Source organism: Scyliorhinus canicula, chromosome 3, assembly GCF_902713615.1.
Source record: "Scyliorhinus canicula chromosome 3, sScyCan1.1, whole genome shotgun sequence".
NCBI classification, from domain to species: domain Eukaryota; kingdom Metazoa; phylum Chordata; class Chondrichthyes; order Carcharhiniformes; family Scyliorhinidae; genus Scyliorhinus; species Scyliorhinus canicula.
In genome coordinates this window covers 84697448-84725246 of record NC_052148.1, presented here as the reverse complement: position 1 = coordinate 84725246, position 27799 = coordinate 84697448, and the positions used below count along the sequence as shown (strand labels likewise).

The 27799-nt window shown below is 44.7% G+C and overlaps 1 protein-coding gene across 3 annotated transcripts in view; it reads right to left on the bottom strand.

The window, feature by feature from the left end:
- Nucleotides 1-27799, bottom strand: part of LOC119962771 (phospholipid-transporting ATPase ID-like) — a 348272-nt gene that overhangs the window by 253885 nt on the left and 66588 nt on the right. For all 3 annotated transcript variants that reach the window (XM_038790831.1, XM_038790829.1, XM_038790830.1), the window contains 2 exons: nt 12577-12635; nt 961-1074 (listed from right to left, as the gene is read on the bottom strand). In XM_038790831.1, the coding sequence (XP_038646759.1) occupies nt 961-1074; nt 12577-12635 (173 nt within the window). The remainder of the gene's footprint in view (nt 1-960; nt 1075-12576; nt 12636-27799) is intronic.

Genomic DNA, 27799 nt, shown 5'->3' with positions numbered 1-27799 from the left:
AGACCAGGTGTGTTTGCCGTTCGTAAAAACGGCGGAAAGGGCTGGGACTTCGGCCCATCTAACAGCTGAGAATCGCTGCCGGCCGTAAAAAAACGGCGGCAGCGATTCGGGTCGGGACTTCGGCGGGGGGGTGGGAGAATAGCGGGAGGGCGGCAAAAATGTCGGGAAGGCCCTCCCGCTATTCTCCCACCCGTCGTGGGGGGCGGAGAATTTCGCCCATGGATATTCCGCTGTTGACTATATTTAAGGCTGGGATACACAGATTTTGATTCCTCAAGGAATCAAGGGATATGGGGAGCAGGTGGAAAAGTAGAGTTGAAGCCCAAGATCAGCCCTAATATAATAATAAGAATGTGTATTAGTGTTTGAAGTAGGCTTACATTAACACTGTAATGAAGTTACTGTGAAAATCCCCATGTCGCCACACTCTGGCCCGTTCGGGTACACTGAGGGAGAATTTGGAATGTCCAATTCACCTAACAAGCACGTCTTTCGGGACATGTGGGAGGAAACCGGGGCACCCAGAGAAAACCCACCCAGACAGGGGGAGAACGTGCAGACTCTGCACAGACAATGACCCAAGCCGAGAATCAAATCCGGGTCTTGGTGCTTTGAGACAACAGTGCTAACCATTGTGCTACCGTGCCGCTGGTGGTGGAACAGGCTTAAAGGCCCATAACGTTTATTGCTGCTATCTCTTGTGGTCTTGTGTTCGCACAGGAAGTGAGTTCTGAGGAAAGGTTGGAAGTGCAATATTATTTACATCTGAAAGGGAATACCTCGAGAAGAATTCATTGAACAATATTACGATTTGTATTTATACAGGGTTTAAAGGTGCTTCACAGAAGCCACAACTGGCAAACTCAATGCCACACCAAAAGAGTTATTAGGGTGACTAAAAGCTGCGTCACAGCAGTGGGTTTTAAGGTAACATAAGCGCAGATTAAAATAAACACTTACCTGCAAAATAAGTAAAAATAGAAAATAAGCATTGGCAATTCGCTGGAACTGTTCAAACAAGTTGATTGGCAAGAATGTGAAAACATTATATTTGGAGGTTTTAATTCGATTGTCCTGAAATGAAAAACAAAGCAAAAATGTAATTGCGGTATGCTCACACCAAATTCAATATTCCGATGATTGCTAAAAATATGTGATTTGGATGGATACATTACGTAATTAAAATAATTTAATATAAAATATGCTTAATCGTCTGTCACTCACTGGAAGAACCAACTCATTCTCGCCCAAGTCATATGCATCGTATGTACCACCTTGAATTGTATTAGGCTGATCCTCGCGCATGAGGAGGTCACGTTTACCCTACATAGTGCCTCGCTCCAAATTCCCCAATTTATCTTCCCTCCCAGCTCACCCTCCCACCTCTCCTTATTCTTCACCACCTGCTCACCTCCCTGCTCTCCCAGCCATCCCTATATGTCTATGACCCTGCCCTTCCCTTTCACGTCCAGGAGCAACAGTGGCTCCAGCAGGGTATACTTCGATAACTTGGGGAACTCTTTCCAAACCTTCCAAGCAAAGTCCCTTACCTGCAGGTATCTAAACTCACTTCCACTCGTGTGCTCTACCCTCTCCTTCCGTTCCTCTATGCTAGCAAACCTCTCTTCCAGGTGCAGATCCCTCATCCCAATCAGCCCCATTCTCGCCACTTCCTATACATATCGTCTGCCCCCCCCCCTCGGGCTCAAATCCATGGCACAACGGCATTAGCTCCGACTCCCCTCTATCCTAAAGTGCCTCCTCAACTGGTTTCACACCTTCACTGTGGATTGCACCACTGAGCTCTCCGTAGTGGCAATGCCGCAATCACCATAGCCCTCAGAATGGACCCCCTGCAGTATTCTTCCTCCATCCAAACTCATTCTGCCGCCTCTCCTTCCCACCACCGCTCAAATCCATGGCACAACGGTATTAGCTCCGACATCACCTCTATCCTAAAGTGCCTCCTCAACTGGTTTCACACCTTCACTGTGGATTGCACCACTGAGCTCTCCGTAGTGGCAATGCCGCCATCACCATAGCCCTCAGAATGGACCCCCTGCAGTATTCTTCCTCCATCCAAACTCATTCTGCCGCCTCTCCTTCCCACCACCGCCTCACCTTCTCTATGTTCAATGCCCAGTAGTAATGCAGTAAATTTGGCAACATATAGCAGGCACACCCACACCCTTCTGCCTCTGTGGCATAGTCCTCTTTACTGTTGGCACCTTTCCCACACACACAAACTCTGAAATGATCGTATCTGGCTTAACAAAAAAAGGCCTTTGGTATATAAATCCGAAGCATCTGGAACATGATTAGGAACGCTGGCAGGACATTCACCTTTACCACTTGGACCCTCCCTGCCAGATCTCTGGAGATCCTCCCTAACCTCCTCCACCAATTTAGTTAAATTCCAGTTGTGCAAAAGGGCCCACTCTCTCTTTACCTGGATCCCCAGATATCTGAACCTGTCACTAGCTACTTTGAGTGGTAGCCCCCCCAGGTTGGCTCTCCAACCCAATTTGTTTACCGGGACACTTCACTTTTCCATACGTTCAATTTGTATTCTAAGAACGCCCCAAACGTCTGTAATAGGCCCATAATCCTCCCCATGCCCCCAAACGGGTCCGATACGTACAGTAACAGGTCGACCGCATATAGCGACACCCCATGCTCCCTACTCCCCCTCATAATCCCTTACCACTCTGCCAATATACTGAGGGCCATTGCCAGAGGCTCTATTGCGAGCACGAATAGCAGAGGCGACAATGAGCACCCCTGCATTGTTCCCCTGTGTAGCCCGAAGCTTCATGAGGTTATATCGTTGGTCCGTATACTCGCCACTGGTGCCACATATAGCAGGCACACCCACACCACAAACTTTGGTGGCCCAAACCCAAACTTTCCCAGTACCTCGAACAGGTATCGCTACTCCACCCGGTCAAATGCCTTCTCTGCATCCGTGGACACCACTACCTCTCGTCAGGGTCTTTATCACATTTAACAGCCACTTAATATTACTGGAGAGCTACGTGCCCTTTGCAAAGCCTGTATGGTCCTCCGCGACCACTCCCAGGACACAACCTTCCATCCTCCCCGCCACCAACTTAGCCAGCACTTTTACATCTGTATTTAACAGTGATATGGGTCTGTACGACCCACATTCTAATAGGTCCTTCTCCTTCTTTGTTATCAATGTGATCATAGCCTACGTCTTCGTCACCGGCAGCTTCCCCTTCTCAGGCACCTCGCTAAACAGTTGTGCTGCCAGTTCCATTGCAAGCTCCTTATATAATTCCAGCCCTGGGGCCTTTCCTGATTTCATAACCCTTATACTGTCCAATACCTCCCTCAGCCCCAAAGGCACCTCTGGAGCCAGCCTTTTCTCGTCCTCCAGCCGCAGAAACTCCATCCCATCCAAACACCGCCCCATGTCCCCTTGTTCACCACCCAACCTCCCTCCCCAGGTCCGCCATGTACAGTTCCTCATAGTATTCCCTAAATGTCTCATTTATCTTCCCCGGCTCCGTCACAACCTCCCATGTCTCTGCCCATATCCTCAACATTTCCCTGGATGTGGCCTGCCTCCAGAGTTGGTGTGCCAACATTCGACTTGCCTTCTTCCCATACTCATACTGCACCTCCCTTGCCCTACGCAGCTGCCCCCACTCCTTCCCTGTCATCAGCTTATCGAATTGCCCTGTAGTTTTTTCCTTCGCACTAATCCATCAACAGTGGGTGCCCTCAAGTAATCCCTGTCTACATTGACTATCTTGTACAGGAAACCCTCTTACTCCTCCCTCCTTCTCCTATCCTCATGTGCGGTAAATGAGATAATCTCCCCTCGGACTACCGCCTTCAGCTCCTCCCAAAATGTGGCCGCCAACACCTCCCCATTCTGGTTCAACTCTATATAATCTTTAATCACCGACACCACCTTATCACATAGCCCTCTATCTGCCAACAATCCAGAGTCAAGCCTCCATTCCAGCCTCTGCTCCCATCCCAATCTAAGCTGAATCTTTAGCCAGTGGGGCACATGGTCCAAAATTACTGTCCCTGCGTACTCAGCCCCCTCCACCTCTACCAACACCTCGTGGCTCACCACAAAGAAGTCGATTCTGGAGTATACCCTGCGAGAAAAAGGAGTACTACCTCCCCCTCCCCCCGGGTTCTTAAAGCGCCACGGATCCACCATGCTCATCTTTTCCATGAACCCTCCCAGCTCCTTTGCCATCCATATCCTTTCCATTGACCTGGGGCTCGACCTGTCCACCTTCGGCTCTAGAACACAATTAAAGTCTCCTCCCATTATCAACTGGTGTGTGGCTAAGTATCTCATTGCCAGAAACCCCCTCGTAAATCCTACATTGTCCAAATTCGGTGTTTTATACATTTACCAACAACACCGGCGCCCCCTTCAATATCACATATCTCCACCCAGGTCCCTCACTTCCTTCGCACTTACAAACCCCGTCTTCTTGCTCATCAAGATGGCCACCCCCGGCGACTTCGCGTCAAACGCTGAGTGAAATACCTGGCCCATCCACCCTTTCTCAACCTAACCTGGTCCTTCACGCAGAGGTGCGTCTCCTGCAGAAAGACCACCCCGCCTTCAAACGCCTCAGGTTCGCAAAGACCTGAGATCTCTTCATCCGTCTGTTGAGCCCTCGCACGTTCCACGTTATAAGGCTACTGGAGGGTTACGCCTTCATTCCCCTCTACCGTCCACCATCCTCTGCCCTCTCTAATTTCACCCTGTACCGGGCCCATCCAAGATAGCCCCGTTCCCTGCCCTTGACCACGCTTCTCGAACAACCCTGCCCCCCCAACCACCCACTTCCCTCGGCCATCTGTCGCGGCCATCTCCCTTGTCTCACTTCCGTTCACCAGTATTACCTACCAGTGTGGCAACTCTTGCTGAAAGGCTCCTCCTACTGATGCCCCGGCATCCCTCACCTCTTTCCCCACAGACCTCACCCAAACAAAAACACATCTCAGACCACAGGTCGCCTTCTCCGAAGAAAAACAAGGAAAAGAAAAACACCGTCAAAGGCAGCAGGAGTGGGGGAGGTGTGGGTGGGGGGGGGGGGGGGGGGGAATCGGCCGTCCCCTTATGAACTTTTTACCCCTGCTACTCATTGTCGACCCAACAAGAAAATAAAAACCCTCTACCTCGGAGGAAAATAAGCCCCCCCCACTCTACCTCTTTCTCCCTTAATTCCGAAGTGCCGGCATCTTCGTATCCCAGTAAAGTTCAGTGCCGCCAGTTTGTACTTTTTAATAAAGTCATTGCTCGCATCTGGGGTTTCATAGCAGCATTCCCAACCCTCATAAGTCGGCTGCAGTTTTGCCGGGTAGTGTACTCAGAACCTGATCTGCCTTTAATACAGCACCGCCTTGGCCCTATTAAACCCAGCACGCCGTTTTGCTAGTTCAGCTCCAATGTCCTGGTATATTCGGACCTTCTTCTCCTCCCATTGGCAGGTCCGCTTCTCCCTTTCGCACTGCAGGATCTTCGCTTTTTCCATGAGCTTGTGGAGTCTTATGATCCCCGCCCGCGGCGACTCCCCAGCTCTTGGCTTCTGCCTCAGAGATCTATGCGCTCTATCCATCTCAGGGGCCTTGTCCAGCACCCCTCCGCCACCAGTCCTCTCGAGAAGTACCTCGTGGCACTCGTGCCTTCCACTCCTTCAGGCAGGCTGACTATGCGCAGGTTTTGTCTTCCTGACCTGTTCTGTTGTTCTTCCACCTTTGCTCTCAGTGTCTTTGATAAGTCTCCGAAGAGCCCTACCTCCAACTCCAATGCCACCACCCGATCGCTATGGTCCAACATCACCCTCTCCATCTCTTGGATCTGCGAACCCTGTGCTTCCAAACACTTTTCGAATCTTTCCATTGAGCCCTTCAGGGGTGCCACAGTCCCTCCGATGGCTTTTGATCTGTCCTCTTGCATCTATTTCCTTTGTTGATGGAACACTTCCCTGATGAAAGCCATCAACTGTTCCATCTGGGGCTTTCCAACCTGTACTGGCCCTTCACCCTGCGCCATCTTTCGAATAGCTTCTGCGCCACAGGTCTCTTCCAACTCCTTGGCCATGTCTTTCACCTTCTACTGCAGGGTCTGGTAACCAGCAGACATGCTACACTCAGGAGGGAACTTCCCTGACCTTCAGCTACACTTTTCCGTCAAAGATTCTCTCGTTTTTGGGTAAAAAGTGCTCTTTTGTATGCCTTTGAGCAGTAGCTGCCTTGTGTGTGACCATCACACCATGGCCGTCACGGGAAGACGGACAATCCACCTAAACTGCATAAGAATGGAACTAGATGCGGTCAACCTTGTTAAAGATTGCAGCCAGGTCGAGAAGGACAAGGAGGGCTAGTTTATTTTTGTCACAGTAGTATCAGTTAACAAATTACCATCAAATTAACATACTCATACAGCAAACAGTGAGGAAAGCAAAGGGTATGTTAGCCTTTCTTAAAAAGGGATTGAAGTAGGTCAAAGGTGTCTTTCTGCACTTATATAGAGCCTTGGTGAGGATTCGCTTGCAGTACATACTGTATACAAGTTTGGTCTGTTGCCATAGAATGAGAGCAATAAAAGTTCACTCGTCTGAGTTCTGGGATGAGATACTATAGTACCATGAGGAAAGAGTCAACTAGGCCCACTGGAGTTTAGAAGAGTGAGAAGTGACCTCATATAAATCTATAAAATTACTAAGGGACTGACAAGGCAGATGGTGGGAGTATCTCTCCCCTGGCTGTGATGTTTAGAACTATGATCTCAGAATAAGGAATCAGCTCTTTAGGGCTGAAGATAAATTTCTTAGTTTAAACAATTGTATACCTTTGGAATTATATACCCCAGAAATCTGTGGCTACTCGGTTGTTGAGCATATTCAAGACAAAGATTGAAAGAATTTTGGTTATTAAGTGATTAAAGGAAGATAGTGAGATTGCAGGAAAGTGTGCAAGATCAGACACAATCCTACTATATGGCAGACGAGGACCACGGGACCAAATGGCGAAATAAATAGAAAAGAAGAACGTTAAAAAACTTTATAGCGCCATGCAGGCTCGAAGATCAATCTCCTGGGATGTGTGGCAATTGACAGATAAACCCACATTTGTCGTTGCGGCAAAATCACAGACTCTTCCTTACAGTTTCCACTGCAATGTGTGACAACTTCACAATATCAGCATGAAGAACAAACTTCAGACTATCCACAAGACGATTCACTGAATTTTATCACATATTATCTGATCAGCTTCGCTTATTGAAAAGGCGAATTATATGATCTGGATGTTTAAGGTCTACCAACTGAGATTTGCTTGGAAACATCATAATGCAGTTCCACACTAACTTTGGCTCCAGCAGAATGATCCTTCACTCTATAGGTAAGATATCAACAATACCATGACATGTCAGATATTTGATTTTGCAAATTATATTCCTGTGTATTGTTTGACTGCCAGATGTTAAGGGCCATGGTTTTGTGAACCCCAACGTGTATCATGGAGTTCACCTGACCCACAACTTTTAATAGATTGTGGTATGGGGAGCACACGGCCCACTCTACAGGTGTGGTACAGCAGAAATTGAAAAATACTTTTTAAAGCAAAACAATGTTTATTCGATGAACTCAAGTTAACCTTTTTAAAACATACCGTGAACATTTTAGCAAACATCAATTAAAATACAACCCCCAAAGAATATAACACTAAGTAATCCTTAATAACTTCCCAAACAACATCCAGAAGACAGAAGAAACATCTTTTAACAGAAGCACATCAGGTTTACATTCACTACTGAAAACATTTATAATTCTTAATTCACCAAATAATCAAGAGACAGTCTTTTCATGGCAGAGAGATCAACAGTACACCTGCTTTGTCTGGCTTCAGCTCCAACACTGAAAACGAAACTAAAACACACCCTGCAGCAAACAGCCTAAAACAAAAGTAAAAGGCTGACAGACAGCCCAGCTCCAACCACACTCTGACATCACTGCAGTAATATGAGCAGCGAAACATTTCTAAAAGCGACATTCTCATGACACCTCCCCCCAAGAAAAAAATAAACCATCAACTTCAAGGTGGTTTCATTTTTCACCTTTTCACTATCCTTCAAGAAATGCACACAATAAATATACTTTTCGTTTCAAAAAACAACACATACAAACAGGTACAACAATATGGTCCATTTTTTGTTATTCCTCCAACTGGAATCCTTCTCGATTGACAGTCTCTTTGAAGAAGAAGGTCTCTGCACGATTTGTCCATTTCTCTACGCCTTGGCATTTCTCTTCAAAATCAGAAACTTTAGTTCAACCTGATCACATAGTCCCTTGTAATTCTCCAACACAGGTGCATTGGTTATCACAGCTTTCAGGCAGTCAAATGCCTATTGAAACTCCACTGTCCACTGAAACTTTTGACGTTGCTTCAGCAAGTTCATCAGTGGAGCAACCACGCTACAAAACCTTTGCACAAATGTTCGATCAAATCCACTCATGCCAAGTTTTCGCATTATTACCCTTTTGTCTTGAGGCTATCAGAAACTCCTCAATAGTTGTTGTCTTCACATCCTGTGTGAACGTTCGACCCTGTCCAATTGTATGGCCAAGGAAAGTGTCTTGGGCTTTTCCAAATTCACTTTTGGCTAGGTTTATCACCAAACCCGCCTCCTAAGTCGATCGAATAACTCCATCAGATGTTTTAAATGTTCTTTCCATGTCTGGCTGAAAATTCCAGATTGTCGATGTATACCGCTCAATTGGGTAATCCTGAAACAACTTTGTTAGTTAACCGTTGAAATGTGGCTGGTACGTTTTTAATGCCAAATGGCATAACTTTGAATTGGTATATACCATCTGGAGCCACAAAAGCTGAAATCTCCTTCGCTCTTTCGGATAAAGGCACCTGCCAGTAACCTTTAAGTAAAACCAGTTTGGAAATAAAAGCTGATTGTCCCACTTTCTCAATGCAATCCTCCAGACGTGGGATAGGATAAGAGTCCGTTCTTGGAAATGCATTAACCTTCTATAGTCCACACACTGGACTACCGTCTGCTATTGGAACCATCACTATCGGTGAGCTCCACTATCTGCAACCCACTCCAATTATGCCAGTTTTAAGCATACTCTCAATCTCTTTGTTAGCCTGTGGCAATTTTAAAGGGTTAAATCTATCTGGATGTTGTTTGATTGGAACAGCATTTCCCACATCTACATCATGTATAGCCATTTTAGTACATCCCAATTTATCTCGACAAACTTGTCCATGTGATATCAATAACTCTTTCAGGTCAGTTCGTTTTTCCTCTGGGAGGTTACTCAACAATTTATCCCAATTTTTAAGAACATCTTCATTTTCCAATTTAATTTGAGGTTTGTCAAATTCACAGTCATCTGGATTTGGTTCGTCACTTTGAGATAGAATAATTAAAACCTCCTTTTTCTCTCCTTCCATTTCAAAGTACCTTTTAAGCACATTCACATGAAACATTCGGCGAGTCTTCCTTCTATCTGGTGTTTTTAACCACCTAATTCACCTCACTTAATTTCCTTTCAATATGATACGGTCCACAAAACCTAGCTTTTAAAGGTCACCTACCACTGGTAATAACACTAAAGCTTTATCTCCACAGACAAAACTACAAACTTTGGATTTCTTGTTCGCTACCCGTTTCATCACATTTTGTGAAACTTTTAAATGATGTCTAGCAAATTCATCTGCTCTATTTAATCGTTCCCTAAAATTTGACATGTAATCCAATAATGTAAGTTCTGATTGCTCACTCACCAACTTTTTCTTAATCAATTTAAGTGGTCCTCTTACCTCATGACCAAAAATTAGTTCAAAAGGATTAAATTTGGTTGATTCATTAGGTGCTTCCCTAATTGCAAACAGTACGAATGTAATTCCTTTATCCTAATCCTCTGGATAATCTTGACAATAAGCCCTCAACATTGTCTTTAATGTTTGATGCCACCTTTCTAACGCTCCCTGCGATTCTGGATGGTACGCATTTGATATAAATTGTTTTATTCCTAAGCTTTTAATAACTTCTTTGAATAACCTGAAGGTAAAATTTGATCCTTGATCCAATTGCATTTCTGTGGGTAGTCGATATCTAGTAAAGAATTTAAGTAACTTCTCCGCAATCTTTTTAGCTGTAATATTACGTACTGGAATGGCCTCTGGAAACCCAGTAGACACATCCATTATAGTCAAAAGATATTGATTCCCACTTTTCGTTTTAGGAAGTGGTACTACGCAATCAATTCGGACACTTATAAAAGGTTCCTCAAATGTTGGAATGGGTATTAGGAGTGCTGTTTTTATCACTGCTTGAGGTTTCCCTATCACTTGACGTGTGTGACATGATTGACAAAATGTAACTACATCTTTATGTAGTCCAGGCCAATTAAAAATGTTTTTGGATTTTAGCTTGAGTTTTCCTTATTTCCAAATGACCTCCCACTGGTACCTCATGTGCAACTCGCAACACCGCCTTTCAATACCCTGCCGGCAATGCTACTTGATGAACTTCTGCCCACTTTTCATCTGCCTGCATATGTAAAGGTCTCCATTTTCTCATCAAAACATCACTTTTACGGTAATAACACTCCGGCATACACTCACATTGCTCTTCCATGTATGCTTTCTGATACATCCGTTTTATTTCTACATCTTCCTGTTGTAACTCCGCCAATTTTCCTGAACTAAAAATATCCGCCTCTGTTCTTCCACATGAGTTCTCACTACATCAGGAATTGAATTTTTAAACTCCTTCAAAAGTATAATTTCTCTGAGAGCTTCATACGTTTGGTCTATTTTCAAAGCCCTTATCCACCTATCAAAATTACTCTGTTTGAGCCTTTCAAACTCCATGTATGTTTGACCAAATTATTTCCTTAAATTTCCAAACCTTTTGTCTGTAGGCTTCAGGCACTAGTTCTTATGCACCTAAGGTGGACCTTTTCACCTCCTCATACGTCCCAGATACCTCCTCCGGTAGTGATACAAACACTTCACTCGCTCTACCTACCAGCTTTGTTTGAATCAGTAATAACCACATGCCCTGTGGCCATTTCATTTGTTTAGCCACCTTCTCAAATGAAATGAAAAAGGCTGCTACCTCCTTCTCATCAAACCTTGGCAATGCTTGGACATATTTAAATAGATTCCCACTAAGCCTTCAACTTTGACGCTCTTTCTCACTATCCACATCACTATCATCCAACCGTACGTTTCCCTTTACATCTGCCAATTTTAACTGACTGTCATGTTTCATGGCCATTTTCTGAAGTTCAAACTCTCTCTTTATCTTTTTCCCTGATCTGTTACTCCCTGTCTCTTTCTTCTTGTTCTGCTGGGGCTATTCTTTCTTTTCTCCTTTCTTCTCTCGCCTTTTCTTTGTCCTCTTTATCTCTCTCTTTCTTTTTCCGTTCTCTCTCTTTCTTTTTCCTCTCTTTCATATTCAAGCTGCTTTAATTCTTTCTCATGTTCCATTTGTTTAATTTGTAACTGAATTTCTGCCATTTCCAATGAATAAACTGTATCTTAGGCAACTTTAAATGCTTAGCCACTGCCAAAATTACCTCATCTTTTTGCATTTTGTCAGGTAATGTTAACTGCAATGTTTTGCCAAATCTAACAGTCTGCTTTTAGTCTCTGTCTGGAAGGTACTGCGTGTGATCGTCTCCACCCCGGAACACTTCAGAGCCTCTGAAAGAGCCATTGTCCACAACACACTCCCCACTTAAACTAGAATACCACACCTGAAAAGCAAACACAAAATGCTCACCCCTCACTGTCTTTAAGTTCACAAAGTCAATCCAATAGATATTTATCCCCCTCGAGCCCCCAATTTGTTATGGGCCAGGGTTTAGAAAACCCCAAAGTGTATCATGGAGTTCACCTGACTCACAACTTTTAATAGATTGTGGCATGGGGAACACACGGCCCACTCTACAGGTGTGGTACAGCAGAAATTGAAAAGTATTTTTTGAAGCAAAACAATGTGTATTCTGTGAACTCAAGTTAACCTTTTTAAAACATAAAGTGAACATCTTAGCAACAATCAATTCAAATACAACCCCCAAATAAAAAAACACTAAGTAATCCTTAATAACTTCCCAAACAACATCTAGAAGACAAAAGAACACCTTTTGACAGAAGAACATCAGGTTCACATTCACTTCTGAAAACATTTATAATTCTGAATTCACCAAATAATCAAGAGACAGTTTTTTCATGGCAGAGAGACCAACAGTACACCTGCTCTGTCTGGCTTCAGCTCCAACACTGAAAACGAAACTAAAACACACCCTGCAGCAAACAGCCTAAAACAAAAGTAAAAAGCTGACAGACAGCCCAGCTCCACCCACACTCTGACATCTCTGCATTAATATAAGCAGCCAAACATTTCTTAAAGCGACATTCTCATGACACAATGCACACGAGGCAATATACCTTGGCTCTTCGATGCAATATTATTCAGTACGTTTACCCACTCGCCATCAAACATGTATTGTCAAAATTTAAATTGTTAAGTCTACTCACCACGTAATGGAATTTCAGATTGAAATCTCTGTCATTTGCCCTTAAATGTCTCTCTTGCTCTGTGAAATAAAAGTGAATGCCTCTGTTACAAAAGCCTGTGCACTTGAAGATAATTAATTTTCAAGATTATGAGAAAAACTTTGGGAGGTTGGACTAAATTGAAGTTCTTTGGGCATGATGAGCTGAATAATCTCTCTCTGCTGTAAAACTCTGATTCTATCTACTTCGCTAAACAATCAGAAATAAATGAAGATTTAAATGTGCATCACCAGGTTCACAATTACTTACCTTGGTTCTAAGAGTACAGTCTAAAATTTTAATACGAGACCAATCTGCTCAAATGTAGAAAGAATATCAAAATAATAAGGATTCAACTCACTGAATTGAAGTCTATTATCTGAACCTACAGGCAGTATTTCAGTAAATCTTTATTGTCACCAGTAGGCTTACATTAACACTGCAATGAAGTCACTGTAAAGCAGTGATGGGGTGCTGGAGAGCCGGCAATACCCCATATTGCCTCTAACTGGGCAGTGCCAGGCCTTACCAAGAGTAAATATTCTGGGAGTAGCAGTAGCCAAATCATTGAATGGCAGCACAACCACAAGGCCATGGCTGTTGCCAGGATGACAACCACCCAAGACCTGGTATCGATGTTAGGTCCGAGGCCAAAAATTAATGCTGGTAGTAGGGCTGGTTGACAGCCAGGACACAGAATTGGCATTCCGCAGCCTTCTTGATACCAGGTCCCTTGATCGGGCACCAAGTGCCTTTGACCGAGGCCCCCCCCCCCTTCCTCACCCCACCAGCAGGGTGGGATGAGGCTCTTAAATGAGCATTAATTAAGTGGGTGGCAGGTCAGGAAGATGTGGTTAATTGGATAGAAGTTGGAAGGTGGCAGGATCACAACCTGCCACCCAATCCCTTCTGATTAAATGCCTCTCACCACCAAACTGGCCATGGGGGACAGCATTAAACTCCACCCTATGTGCCAGGTTGCGAGTCTGGAGGAGTTAGCGGAGAAGTACAGTTAGAGCAGTCGGAGGCATTCAGATACTTGCAGGTTCAAAATTTTGCTTGGAGGACTTTTCCAACCTTTCTGGTATTGCCGCCATCGTGTGGAGTGGGCACTGTCATTGCCGAGGGCGGAAGACCGGAGTGTATCCAGAATTTATGGGAGGATTCGGAAGGAGGACATAGCGATGCTGGAGGGGATGAAGGCCAAGTGGGAGGAAGAACTGGTGGAAGGAAGTGGAGGAGAGGGTGTCGTGCGAAGCCCTGCGGAGGGTGAATGCCACGTCATCGTGTGTGAAAGGCTTGGGCTCATACAATTAAAGGTGGTAGATGGGGCACATTTAACAAGGGGTATGTTGAGTTGAGTATTTGAGGGGATAAAGAATAGGTATGAGCGGTGTGGAGGGGCCCAGTGAATCATGAACATCTTGAATGATGTTGGAGGTGCACTCCATCAGGCAAGTGAAGAGTATTTTATCGCATTCCTGACTTGTAACTTGTAGATGATGGACAGGCTATGGGTAGTCAGAAAATGAGATACTCAACACAGAATTCTGATGCCTCTGAGCTGCTCTGCTATTTATATGGCTGGTCCAGTTCAGTTTCTGGTATCCCCAGGTGTTTACCTTCGGGGATTCAGTGATGGTAGTGCAATTGAATATCCTGGGGAAATGGTGAGATTCTCGTGCTGGAGACAGTCATGGCCTGGCACTTGGGTGGTGTGAATAGGGGATTTTCACAGTAGCTTCACTGCAGTGTTAATGTAAGCCGACTTGTGACACAAATAAAGATTATTATTATTTATTATTATATCACTTGTCACTTATCAAGCCTTACTGTTGTCCAAGTCTTGTGGCATACAGTTATGGACCACTTCAGTATCTTGGGGGTTGCAATAGGTACTAAATATTGTGTAATCATCAATGGACATCTCCACTTCTGACTTATGCGGAGAGAATTCCATTGATGGAGCAGCTGAAGATATTTGGGACCTAGGACACTTCTTTGACGAACCCCTGCAGTTATGTCCTGGGATCGAGATGATTGGCTTCCAACCAGTGAAGAGTTTTACCCCTGATTCCCAGTGAAATCAAAAGCAGTGTTAAACATTTGTCAACTAAAGGAAGGTATACAATGGGACTCCTTTGTAATACAACGACTACTGCTTTTTTTGACCTATATTAATTATTTGGGTGTATTTGATTATTTGACTTGGGTGTACAGGGCATAATTTCAGAATTTACAAGTGATGCAAAGTTTAGAATATCGTTAACTGTTAGAAGGATAGCGATAAACTTCAAGATATAATGGACAGACAGGTGGGATTGGCGGTTCTGTAGCAGATTAAATTTAATGCAGGAAAAAGTGAAATTAAGATTTTGGTAGGAAGAACATGGAGAAGCAATATAAAATAAATAATTATTATAAGATCGTTCTGCTTGCATTATTTGTTCACGAAATATTGAAAGTGGCTGGGCAGGTTAAGAAAGAGGTATATGTGATCCTGGGCTTTATAAATAGGTAATGATGCATAGAGGCAAATACGTTATCATGTAGTTGATAGTTTGGCCTTATCAGCAGTATTGCGTCTAATTCTAAGCACTGAACTTTAGGAAGAATGGTTTTAGGAAGGATGTGAAGGTTTTAGAGAGTGTGCAGAAGATATTTCTGAGAATAATTCCAGGTATCAGAGACCTTAGTTATGTACAGATTGGAAAAGCTACTCCATGTACTTTCTTTATTGTTTGTATATTTAATTAAATGAATATTAGTACGTACATTTATATCCATTAGCATGTTAACTTCCAATGAGACATCAGGCATTGTTAACATGAAATGAAAAATTGCAATTGCATAATCTGGCATGTTGTCTTGTCTAATGTTAATTTTTAAAAATAAAATGCCAATAGTTTCTTGGTAAGTAATGTGAAAAGGTACAAAACAAAGGTGCCGCAGGAAAGGGTTATTGCAAGTTTGACAAACCCAAGTATCCTATTTAAAATGGGAGGTAAAAAGAAAACATGGAATAATGCAACAGTAATCCCGACGTTGTAAAATCCATTATCAAAGATTTTATAGCAGAGCTCTGAGAAAATAGTGGCAGGACCGGACAGAGTTAGCATGGATTTATGAAGGAGAGATCATGCTTGACAAATCTACTGGAATTCTTCAAGGATGTAACCAGTCGAGTTGATGAGGGATGTGGTATATTTGGATTTTCAGAAGGCTTTGAAAAGTCCCGCATAAGAGATTAGTGTGTAAAATTAAAGCGATTTGGAATAGGGGCAGTGTACTGAGATGGATAGAAAACGGGTTGGCAGACAGGAAACAAAGAGTAGGAACTAACATGGTTTTGAGCCGAGGGCATGTATAGGAAGTGGAGAGAAGTGGGGCTGGTTGTGAGGGATCTGTACCTGGAAAAAGGGTTTATCAATATAGAGGAACTGAAGGAGAGGACAGAGCTCCCGAGAAACAGTGAGTTTAGGTACCTGCTGGTATGGGACTTCTTGCGGAAGGTTTGGAAAGAGTTCCCCAGGTTGCCGAGGTACACCCTGTTGGAGCTTCTGCTGCTTCCGGCTGTGGAGGTAGAGGGCAGGATCAGGGATATGTACTGGTGGCTGAGAGAGCAGGGAGGTGAGCAGGCAGTGAAGATTAAGGAGAAGTGGGAAGGGGAGCCGGGAGAGGAGATAAACTGGGGAGCATGAAGTGAGGCTCTACGAAGGGTGAATGCGAGTTCCTTGTGCGCAAGAATGTGCCTGATACAGTTCAAGGTGGTACACAGGGTACATATAGCTTGGGCAAGAATGAGTGGGTTCTTCCAGGGAGTGGCAGATAAGTGTGGGAAGTGTGGGCGGGGACCAGCAAATCATGCTCCAAATGTTCTGGGGCTGCGAAAAGTTGGAGAGATTTTGGGTGGGAGTGTTCGTGGCACTAACAAGGATAGCGGTGGAAGAGGTTGAGCCGAACCCTTTGGTGGCGATATTTGGGATATCAGAGAAGCCGGAGCTGATGGAGGGGAGGAAGGCCAATGTTGCGGCCTTCGCCTCTCTTATTGCTCGGCAAAGAATTCTGTTGGCGTGGTGGTCAGCAATGCCACTGGGGGTGGCGGCTTGGCTGGGGACTTATACAGTATGACTTTCTTCGACTGGAAAAGATCAAGTACGATTTAAGGGGTTCAGTGGAGCGCCCCAGGACAAGGTGGCGGTGTTTGTGACCATGTTTGAAGAGCTGTTCGTCGTAGGGGAGGGGGAGGGGTGAAAAAAGGAAAAATTGTATAAACTGTATAGTTGTGTGTCGGGGAGTTTGTTCCCCAAATTGTTTATGTTCTGTTAAATTTTGTATAAGTTTGGAACAAAATACATTTTAAAAAAAGAATGAGGGGGATCTCATAGAAACCTATAAAATTCTAACAGGACTGGACGGGTGGATGCTGGAAGGATGTTCCTGATGGTGGGTGTGCCAGAACCAGGCGTCACAGTCTGAGGATACAGGGTAGACCATTCAGGAGAGAGATGAGGGGAAATTTCTTCAACCAGAGAGTGGTCGGCCTGTGGAATTTGTAACTACAGGAAATAGTTGAGGCCAAAACTTTGTATGTTTTCAAGAAGAAGTTAGATATAGCACTTAGGATGAAGGGGATCAAAGGATATTGGGGAAAGGCGGGATTAAGCTATTAAATTTGATGATCAGTCATGATCATAATAAATGGCAGAGCAGGCTCGAAGGGCCGAAAGGCCTCCTCCAGCTCCTATTTTCTATGTTTACATCTTAGCTCTGAACTCATACTTTGCTCAAAGTTAATAGTATCATCTTTAATTCACTGCTTGTTGCAACAATTTCAATAATTTATTAGCAAACACTTTCACACAATGGGATTCCAAAAATCCAAATTGAATGAGCAATGGGACAACAACATCCTATATATCATGAAAATAGACAGCATGTTGCATTACATTTGAAGCACACTGGTGTTTTAATGCTCCATGATATGTCCTGTAACCATTCAATGATTCTACAAAAGTCTTTTAAGTAGAATGCACAGGAAATATCTGCAGAAATTAAAATCAGCAAAATCGGTGTTGAAACATACAAACTCAGGGATACAAGTGCCAGGCAATGATCATCTCATAAAGAGACAATCCAACCATCTCCCCTTGACATTAAATGGCATTACCATTATTGAATCCCCCACTATCAACATCCTAGGGGTTGCCATTGACCAGAAACAGAACTGGACAAACCATATAAATAATGTGACTGCAAGAGCTGGGAGTTCAGCAGAGAGTAACTCACCTTCTGATTACCCAAAACCTGCTGTCGGCCACAGGGAACAAGTGAAGAATGTGACGGAATCTTCTGTTTTTGCCTGCATGACTGCAGTTCCAACAACACTCAAGAAGCTCGACACCAGACGGACAAAGCAGCCACTTGACTGACACCCCATCTACTATGATAAACATTCATTCTCTCCACCACTGATACAAAGTGGCAGCCGTGTCTACCAGCCACAATCACACCAAGGCTCCTTTGGCAGCACCTTTCAAACCCACACCTTTGCCATGTGAAACGACAAGGACAGCAAATGCATGGGGGCACCACTCCTGCAATTTCCCTTCCAAGCCATTCTTTCACAGTCAACATTCTGGAACTTACTCCCTCATTACACTGTGGGTGTACCTACACCACATGGACTGCAGTGCTTCAAGAAGACAGCTCACCACCACTTCTCAAGGGCAATTCGGATGTGCAGTAAATACTCGTTTAGGCTCTGAAAGAACACCATCCTTGACCTGCTCTCAGCCTGCAAAAGGTGGTAGATGCAAAGGTGGTAGATTTCTATGAGCACCTCCTTTGTAAAATGAAGACAATACACACACTGTTCCTGGCTAAAACTGAAGTCAGAGAAAGGCTCCCTGAAAAACCTGGGTGGGTAGATCTCCGGGTAAGAGCCCTTCTCATTTATTTCTCTCTTATAAGCAATTTATACTCTTCCTTGCTGCCTCTGCTCAATCTCCCTTTCATGTTGAAGGATGAAAGGGAGGATAAATGCAGCATCCATGACGGGCTCAAATCCTTGAACTTAAAACCAAGGCCTTCTCCGCATGCAGCACCACTTCCTGCTGACCTTAACAACTTTAATCAGCAATAGAAATGCACAGAATTTCTACAAACTCAGATAGAGCCAGCAGAAAGTAATCAGTAACTACCTGAAAGTAATTGATGACCTTAAACATGATGGGGGTGTTCTTCCCAATTGATGCGACCATCAATTCATTCAGAGACACGAGTTGAAGTAAACTATGGCTTTAATCGGCTTACAACTGAGCCTGCCTGCGACTATGCTGAACTGAAGGCGGACTCGCAGGACCGCAGCACTTATACTTCCAGAAGGGAGTGGAGCCGAGGGCGGAGATGCTCCTCATCTCCCCCTGTGGGCAGAGCCGTGCAACGGCTCACAGATGGAGCCCACAGGGACACAGTAATGTACAGTGTGAATTATAGTGGTTACACATTCACCACACCACTCTGTTCAGTAGTGCACGCTAAAAGAGAGGACATTAACTGGAGCAGTGAATGTGATGATATGCATAATGTAAGTTTGTACATAATTTTATGCATGACCTCAGACCACTTGGTGGCATTGTCAACCCATCACGTCACCATGTGATCTAGGAGTTGATCGCGCTGGGAGGTGGATTTGCAGCAGTTCCACAAGAGTTGTTTCGTGTTAGTTGTTTGTTAGTTAATTTATCCTAGTTATTTGACCCAAAGTTTGTTCTATAATAAATTATTTGAAACTGCATGTTCTGTAGTTCATCCTTCACTTTGGCCAGTCCATAGAACATGACAGTGAACTCAAATCAACACCAGATGCTGACCAAAGTCACATTCTGCCTATTCTGCCCATTTCCAGTACACACTCCTGACACTTACACTAATACTCTTGCTAAAATAGTATCTGGCACAAGCCAAACCAGCAGAAAGTGTGCACACTGTTTTGATACTAAAATGATACCTACAGTGCTGAAGCTGCAGGTGTTGCAGAGTCAAAGTTTGTTGCACAGGTGCTTTTCTTAAACAAGTAAATAAAACCGTTCTTTCACCTACTACTACTATGTTAAATAAAGAAATCTGTACACTTTTGATGTTCTGTTTTCAGTGTGCACTGACCATTATTCTGCTATTAAACATCTGCGATCCGACCTCCAGGCCACTAGTAACACCTTTGTTAATCTTTATCACTACCATTTGTCAAATCTCTCCTGGGCTCCCATCTATCCCTGACTTTCTGTATTGCTCCACTTCCTGCATGTGTGGGATACTACTGCGTAAATACAGGACTTCCTCCCTTGAAGATGGTGACAGCTGCTGGTCAATTTGTGACACAAACCACAGCAACTGAATCCACAATATTGAGTTGAGTATTTCTCATGAATGGCCAAATTGCTTCAATTGTAGGCAGCAAGATGCAGTGTGTGTTGTTCTCTGGAATTTTTGATAGATTATCTCACAGAAATTGAGACATAATCCCAGATGTTTTGGCACCAAGTGGTGAATTCTCCCACTGATAGCTCACATGGCGAATACTGAGACTGCAACTAGAGAAAAGAAAGGTCAGGAGTGTCATGCTCTGCAAACAGCAACACTTAGATGAGACCATTTCCTCATCTCTGCCAATGCACTGCTACTAAGTACGATGGTCACATCATGCCCTTAATGTTTATTGGGAAATAAACACTACATCTTAAAAAAAACCCAGCAACTTTCACAAAGTGGACTCTGAAAGCCAGGTTTGAGATTTCTGTGGTTTCTGGACAGACTGAGACAGACATGAAAACATAGCTCTAGAAACTTACTTAAAATGCTCAGGTAACATCCTGGGCTGTTGGTACGCCGCCCGGAGCTTTGTGGAAGCGGCGCCTCCCCCGATTTGGTCGGAAACTTTGATTCTCCAGCCAATCGCAGAACGCGATTTTGGCATTGCCGACCAGAGAATCCTGCTCACTATGTTTTGGCCTCAATTACTTCTTGTGGTAACAAATTCCACAGGCTCACCACTCTCCGGGTGAAGACATTTGTCCTCACCTCTGTCCTAAATTGTCTACTTCTTACCCTCAGACTGTTACTCGCGGTTCTCGGCACTATCAGGAACATCCTTCTGGCATTCTAACCTTATTATTTATTTATTAATTTTTAAAATTTAGATACCCAATTCATTTTTTCCAATTAAGGGGCAATTTAGCGTGGCCAATCCACCTAGCCTGCACATCTTTTTGGGTTGTGGGGGCGAAACCCACGCAAACACGAGGAGAATGTGCAAACTCCACACGGACAGTGACCCAGAGCCGGGATCGAACCTGGGATGTCGGCGCCGTGAGGCTGCAGGGCTATCCCACTGTGCCATCGTGCTGCCCCTCTGGCATCTAACCTGATCCGTTGTTTATTTCCATGATTTTCTGCTTTTATTTCAGTTTGTCAATATATACAGTTTTCTGTTTTATTAACTCTAGGGCAATCCAGTAGTACCAAAATAGTTTTGTCTGTGCAGTCCTAAATTCCTATACAGCCCTAAGATTTTAATACTTAGGGCAGCACGGTGGCACAGTGGTTAGTCTTGCTGCCTCACAGCGATGGGGGCCTGGGTTCAATCCTGGCCCCATGTGGAGTTTGCACACTCTCCCGTGGGTCTCACTCCCACAACCCAAAAAGATGTGCTGTATATCTGGATTGGCCATTGTAAACTGCCCTTAATTGGAAATAAATAATTGGGTGCTCTAAATTTATTATAAATTGATTTTAAATCTTGTTCTTTGATTCTGCATAAAATATCCTTGCAGATTTATGGACAGGGAGAAACTTTTGAGACTTTTCCTCAAGAGATTAAATTGTTCAGGCAATCCATGCCAAATAGAACATAAATGGTCCTTGGAACTTATGAAAGGAGCTTTAAATGACTGAAATTGATGTCTCAATCTTATGTCTTTTATGTCTACTGGATTCAAGATTGAGTCTGCAGACCTTGGAGGTTCGACCAAAATATTGTGCTTTATTTAGAAGATGTTAACACGACAGGCTGCAAAGTTAGATTGTCCATTTTCCCACAGCTGGATTTGGCCTGTCGGTTCTGCCTCTGGTGGATTGGTTCTTGTCGTCAAAAGTTTATCCAAATGCCTTCCCCATATTAAATCGTCTCAGGTTTGTATGGTGGTGTAGCTACCGAAGGTGGCCACTTTCCGACCCAAAATGGCGATTTACAAAGCACGCAGGGAAAATTGGACACGTTAAGAAAGACAAGCAGTTTGCAGAAGTTCATGTGTATTCTGGCTGCAAAGAAAGCAGACAGCACCGAAACCAGCAGTTTGCATATTAATGAAGCGATCCCCGGGAACAATGGATACAACGATTAGCTACAATTGGGACATTCTATGGCAGGTCAGACTTCCCGGCGCCAACGGGGTCTGAAACAAAAGGAAACAAACCAGTTAGGAAGAACCGCCCCGCGATCGAGGGACAGCCTCAGTAGTGGAGGATTCGTACCAATCGATTGGGATGAGACCTAATTGATTGACAGTAGGATCAGGGTCCGCCCAAAACGGCGCAAAGCCCCTGGGACCTATAAAAGTCAGGTCCCAAGTTTAGTTCGCTCTCTTAGCCGGCCCTCCCAGCAGAACACCTTTGCAGCAGCTCTCTAAGGACTTGACCGGGAGAAGGAGAGGCCTGACCAACAGCTACACCGACAAGTAAGTGTCCAACCAACGCACGCTACGAGAATAGACACTCCTGACCCCTTAATCCGTACCAACTGGGAAGCCTGCAGTCTCAGGACAGAACAAGAGGCCATTGTTCCCTGATCCAGTGGGTTCCCTTATCGAAGATAAGTATTGGCTTACAGTGATAGGAATAGTTTAGTCCGCTAGTATTAGTTGCATGAGTATCGATTTACTGTGTAAATAATAAATGTGTTTGATTGGACCTTACTAACTGGTGTATTGAGTCATTGATCTGAACTTAAACTTGAACCTCGTGGCTATATCATAAAGATACCTGGTGACTCTAGAGCTAAGGAATAAAACAGAGCCAATTGAGTGTAAAGCACACTCACCAGAATGAGCAACAGTGTTGGACACAGTCCTGCCTGCTAAGATGGTGGAAGGAATCCACTTTTCACTTGTGGCACAATTTCTTGCAAGAATGTCTTGACCTTGACCTGGCAAAAAACACGTTTCACCTTGTTCTTCTGCCGAATGACGTGCTCCTGCTGCTTTTTCTTGACAACTTATTTTGTATTGGGTGGTTTTAGCAAATCGAATGGTGTACCCCACCCCTCCCCGGCGACGAACAACTCCTCAAATGAGTTGATGAATGGCCTCCACCGCACCTCAAAACCCTCTTCAACCCCTCTCAACTCAAACTTGATCTTCTCTAGCAGGAGAAAGTCGTACAGGTCCCCCAGCCAGGCCACCATCCCCGGCGCGTATCCAATCTCCAATTCAATGGGATCCTTCACCGGACAATCAAAGAGGCGAAGGCCACACCATCGGCCTCCTTCCCCTCCAGTATCTTTGGCTCATCTGAGACCCCAAAAATTGCCACCATAGGGTCTGGCCTTATCTCCATCCCCACTATCCTGGATAATATCCCAAAAGCCGCCTCCCAAAAGCTCTCCAGCTTTTCGCAGCCCCAGAACACGTGAGCGGATTCACCGGCCCTCGCCTGCACTTCTCACACCTATCGGTCACCCTCTGGCAGAACCCACTCATCCTCACCCGAGTCATTTGCACCCAGTGCACCACCTTGAAATGAAAAATGCTCTGTGTAGTTGACGTTTAACCATTAGCAATGCCGGAGAAGCTTGGGGTGTTCTTTTTTAAATAAATTTAGAGTATCCAATTTTTTTTTCCAATTAAGGGACAATTTAATGTTGCCAATTCACCAACCCTGCACATCCTTTTGGATTGTGGGGGTGAGACCCACGCAAAAACGGGCAAGATGTTCAAACTCCACACGGACAGTGACCCGGGCCGGGATCAAACCTGGGTCCTTGGCGCCATGAAGCAGCTGTGCTAACCCCTTGCCACTGGCTGCTCCGAAACCTTGGGTTGTTGAGTGCACAGTATTTTTTTTTTTTAAATTCATTTACAGGTTGTGGGTGTCATTAGTTAGGCCAGCATTTATTGCACATCCCTAGTTGCCCTTCAGAGCTGCCTTCTTGAAGCACTGCAGTCCCTGCGTTGTAGGTACACCCACTGTGCTGTTAGGGAGGGTGTTACAGGATTTTGCCCCAGTGACAGTGAAGGAACGGCAATATATTTACAAGTCAGGGTGGTGAGTAACTTGGACAGGAACCTCGAGGTGGGGTTGCAGGTATCTGCTGCTCGTCCTTCTGGATGGTAGTGGTCGTGTGTTTGGAAAGTGCTGCCTAAGGAATCTTGGCGAGTTTCTGCAGTGCATCTTGTAAATGATACCCACGGTTCGTCGGTGGAGGACTTGAATGTTTATGGAAGGAGGAGCAATCAAGTGGGCGGATTTGTTCTGGATGGTGTCGAGCTTCTTGAGTTTTGTTGGAGCTGTAGTCGTCCAGGCAAGTGGAGAGTATTCCATTACACTCCTGACTTGTAGATAGTGACAGGCTTTTGGGGGTCAGGAGGTGGGTTACTCGTCATAGTATTCCTAGCCTTTGACCTGTTATGATAGCCGTAGGAATAATATGGCTAGTCCAGTTCAGTTTCTGATCAATGGTAACCCCGAGGATGTTGATTGTGGGAGATTCAGCAACAGTAATGCCATTGAATGTCAAGGGACGCTGGTTAGATCCTCTCTTGTAGGAGATTGTCATTGTGTGGCACTTGTGTGGCACAAGAGTAACTTGCCACTTCAATTACTGTACGTGAGCAGGAATTTACTCAAACGTTTAGACAATGAACCTTGTTCTCTGTTTATCTTTAATGAATGTTTCATTGTCTGTACAAAATGTGACATGGTGATAAGGAACGGACCCGATATGTCGAATTCTGATCTCCATCAAGTAGTTTATGAACTCTCGAGATATGAACTGTGGTCCATTATTGCTCACCAGTTGTTCAGGGTATCCAAATCCATTGAAGATTTCACCCATTCTCTCAGTTGTTTTCTCCAATGACATTGACTTCATGGTGATAACTTCAGGCCATTTTGAGTGAGCATTGACTAGAATAAGAAACATGCGCCTTTGAAACGGACTTGAGCGATCAACATGTACCCGTGCCACATGGCTAATGGCAGCAGTTTCCACACTTTTTCACAAGACAAACACATTCTCACTGTTTTGTTAACTGTATGGCAGGTAACAGGTGCTACTCAATTCAGTTACAGCAAAGGCTTTCGGAAGAAGGCTCGAAGTCGTCCAGAAGTTTTGCATAAAGTTTATTGAGTAACACAACTTAAATAACTGCGTGAGCTCTTACTTTAAGAACTAGACTGGTAGAAGGTTACAACTTTTCTATACACTACAACTAGGCCTGACCACACTAGCAGCCCTGAGCTAAATCTCTGCCTTTGTTCTCCTCACAGTCTAATCAGCCAAAGAGGCTTGAGGACTGCTTGCTTCTCCCTTTATACCCACCAGTGCTGCCACCTAGTGGTCTTTCCATGTCCCATCAGCCCCTTCTGTACATAGCCATGTAAAGACCACTACATCCCCTTTTTCACTTTTTAAAAAAAATAGTTGTGATGCACCATCAATTGGACACGAGGCGAGAGGTAGTTCCAAACAACAGGCTTTAATACACTAGATGTGTGCCCGGCAGTAGACGTACAGAGAAAGGCCGACTGCCAGCCGATACGGGTTCTTATACCTACCTCTCAGCCAATCGGCGGGGAGTCACATGACTAGCCTCAGCCAATTGGCAGAGAGGCACATGACTTGCCTGGGCCAATGGGCAGCGAGTCTTCTGCACCAATGGCAGCTTGGTTCTAGGGTACCGTAATCTCCCTAGTCATACTACCACAAGTTGCAGAGCTGTAACTAAAATGGAACAAACACAGTTAGTTTCATGCACAAATACAGAACAGAAATCAATGATTGTATCAGTCCCATGTTCACAAGTTCAGACGGCTGGGTGCACGTCTGATTCGGGTAGACATCCTGAGTGGGCATGGAGACCCTGAGGTTCTTACGTCCAGCTGGGCACCAGCTGCTGGTGTCCCGGGATGTCGTATGATAGCGTCCTGCAGATCCAACGTCGGAAATACAAGTTGATGAGGTGGAACCTTCAGCAGGTCTCGACGATTGCGTCGAAACAGCATACCATCATCAGACTTCACAAGGTACGATCGTGGCAATACTTGTCGGAGTACCATTGCCATGTTAGACCATCCTCCACCAGGGTGTCGCAGTCTAACCATGTAGTTGATCGCTAACGGATGCAGCACTTTCGCATGTCGGTCATAGTGCTGTTTTGTATGTGACGTCGGCAACGTAACTTGTCCAGCACTTGCGAGTGATCTGGGTCAGTGAAGTGTAACGCCAGTAGCGTTGTCCTCACATCTCGATTGAAGAGCATTTGAGCCGGTGACAGTCCTGAGCTGAATGGTGATGAACGATATGATAATAGAGCCAAGTGTATGTCGGAATTCGAATCAGTGGCCTTGCTGAGCAGTTGCTTAAAAATGTGTACACCTTTCTCCAACCGGCCGTTCGATTGAGGAAAGTGTGGACTCGATGTCACGTGCTTGAAGTTATATTTTTTTGAGAATTCCATCCACTCCCCCCAAGCAAAGCAAGGACCATTGTCAGACATGACCGTTTGTGGGATGCCATGCTTCGAGAAGGTTTCCTTGCAGGCTTCGATAACTGACGCCGATGTGAGATCCGGGAGTTTCATTACTTCCGGAAAGTTTGAGTAATAATCAATGAGAAGAACATAGTGTCGACCCATGGAATGAAACAAGTCAATACCAACTTTGTTCCACGGTGACGTAGCCATCTCATGAAAATAAAAATCGCTTATTCTCACAAGTAGGCTTCAAATTAAGTTACTGTGAAAAGCCCCTAGTCGCCATATTCCGGCACCTGTTCAGGGAGGCTGGTACGGGAATTGAACCGTGCTGCTGGCCTGCCTTGGTCTGATTTCAAAGCCAGCGATTTAGCCCTGTGCTAAACCACCCACTCATGCTGTCAGAGTGGCTCCTTGCATTGTGCCGGTCGATGTTTTTGACACGTGTCACATGTGAGCACCATGTTTATTATGTCCTCGTTTATCCCAGCAAGTACACGGATTGCCGTGCTCTTCTTTTGCACTTCTTGACACCAAGGTGCCCCAAATGAATCCTGCGGAGTATGTCCGCCCAGAGCGCCAGTGGAATGACAATTTTGTCATTTCGCAGTACGATGCCATCCACCACGGACAGTTCAGTTTTGATGTTTTGGAACTGTGGACACCGCCCTTTTGGCCAGCCATGCTGAAGGTTATGCATGAGCAGGGTCTCATCTTCTCATGCTGCCTGACGAATTTGCTGCAGCCTCTCGTCCGTTGCCGGAAGTGTGTCTCTGCACAACTGTGCATGAGTTTCTACATCATTAATGGATGCCGTAGGTGTACTGTTAGCATCAATGGCTCGGGACAAGGTGTAAGCGATTATTAGGTCCTTCCCTGGAGTGTAGACCAGCGTGAAGTCGTACCTCCTCAACTTCATCGTCATGCATTGTAGGCGCAGCGTCATGTCATTGAGATATTTGTTGATAATGTTGACCAGTGGCCTATGATCAGTCTCCACTAGAAATGTGGGAAGGCCATACATAGTGGTGGAATTTTGTTATACCCATGATCACTCCCAGGCACTCCTTCTCTATGTGCATACCTGCACTCTGTGGCGTTCATTGCTCTAGAAAATAATGCCACTGGGACCCAGTCCAATTGGTCAATCTGTTGAAGTAGTACCGCACCAATTCCATGTTGACTGGCGTCGGTGGAGATCTTTGTGGGTTTTGTAGGGTGGAAGAATGCCAGCGTTGGAGCTGCCATCAATTGGTGCTTCAGATCCACCCACTCGTCTTGGTGGCGTGGAATCCAGTCAAACTCCATATCCTTCCTTATCACGTTTCATAATGCTGTCGTTCGTGCTGCTAGGTTCGATACGAACTTGTCTAGGAAGTTGATGAATCCAAGAAACATAAGCACTGCTTTCTTGTCATGTGGCCGCTGCATTTTTGGAATTGCCTCGATCTTCT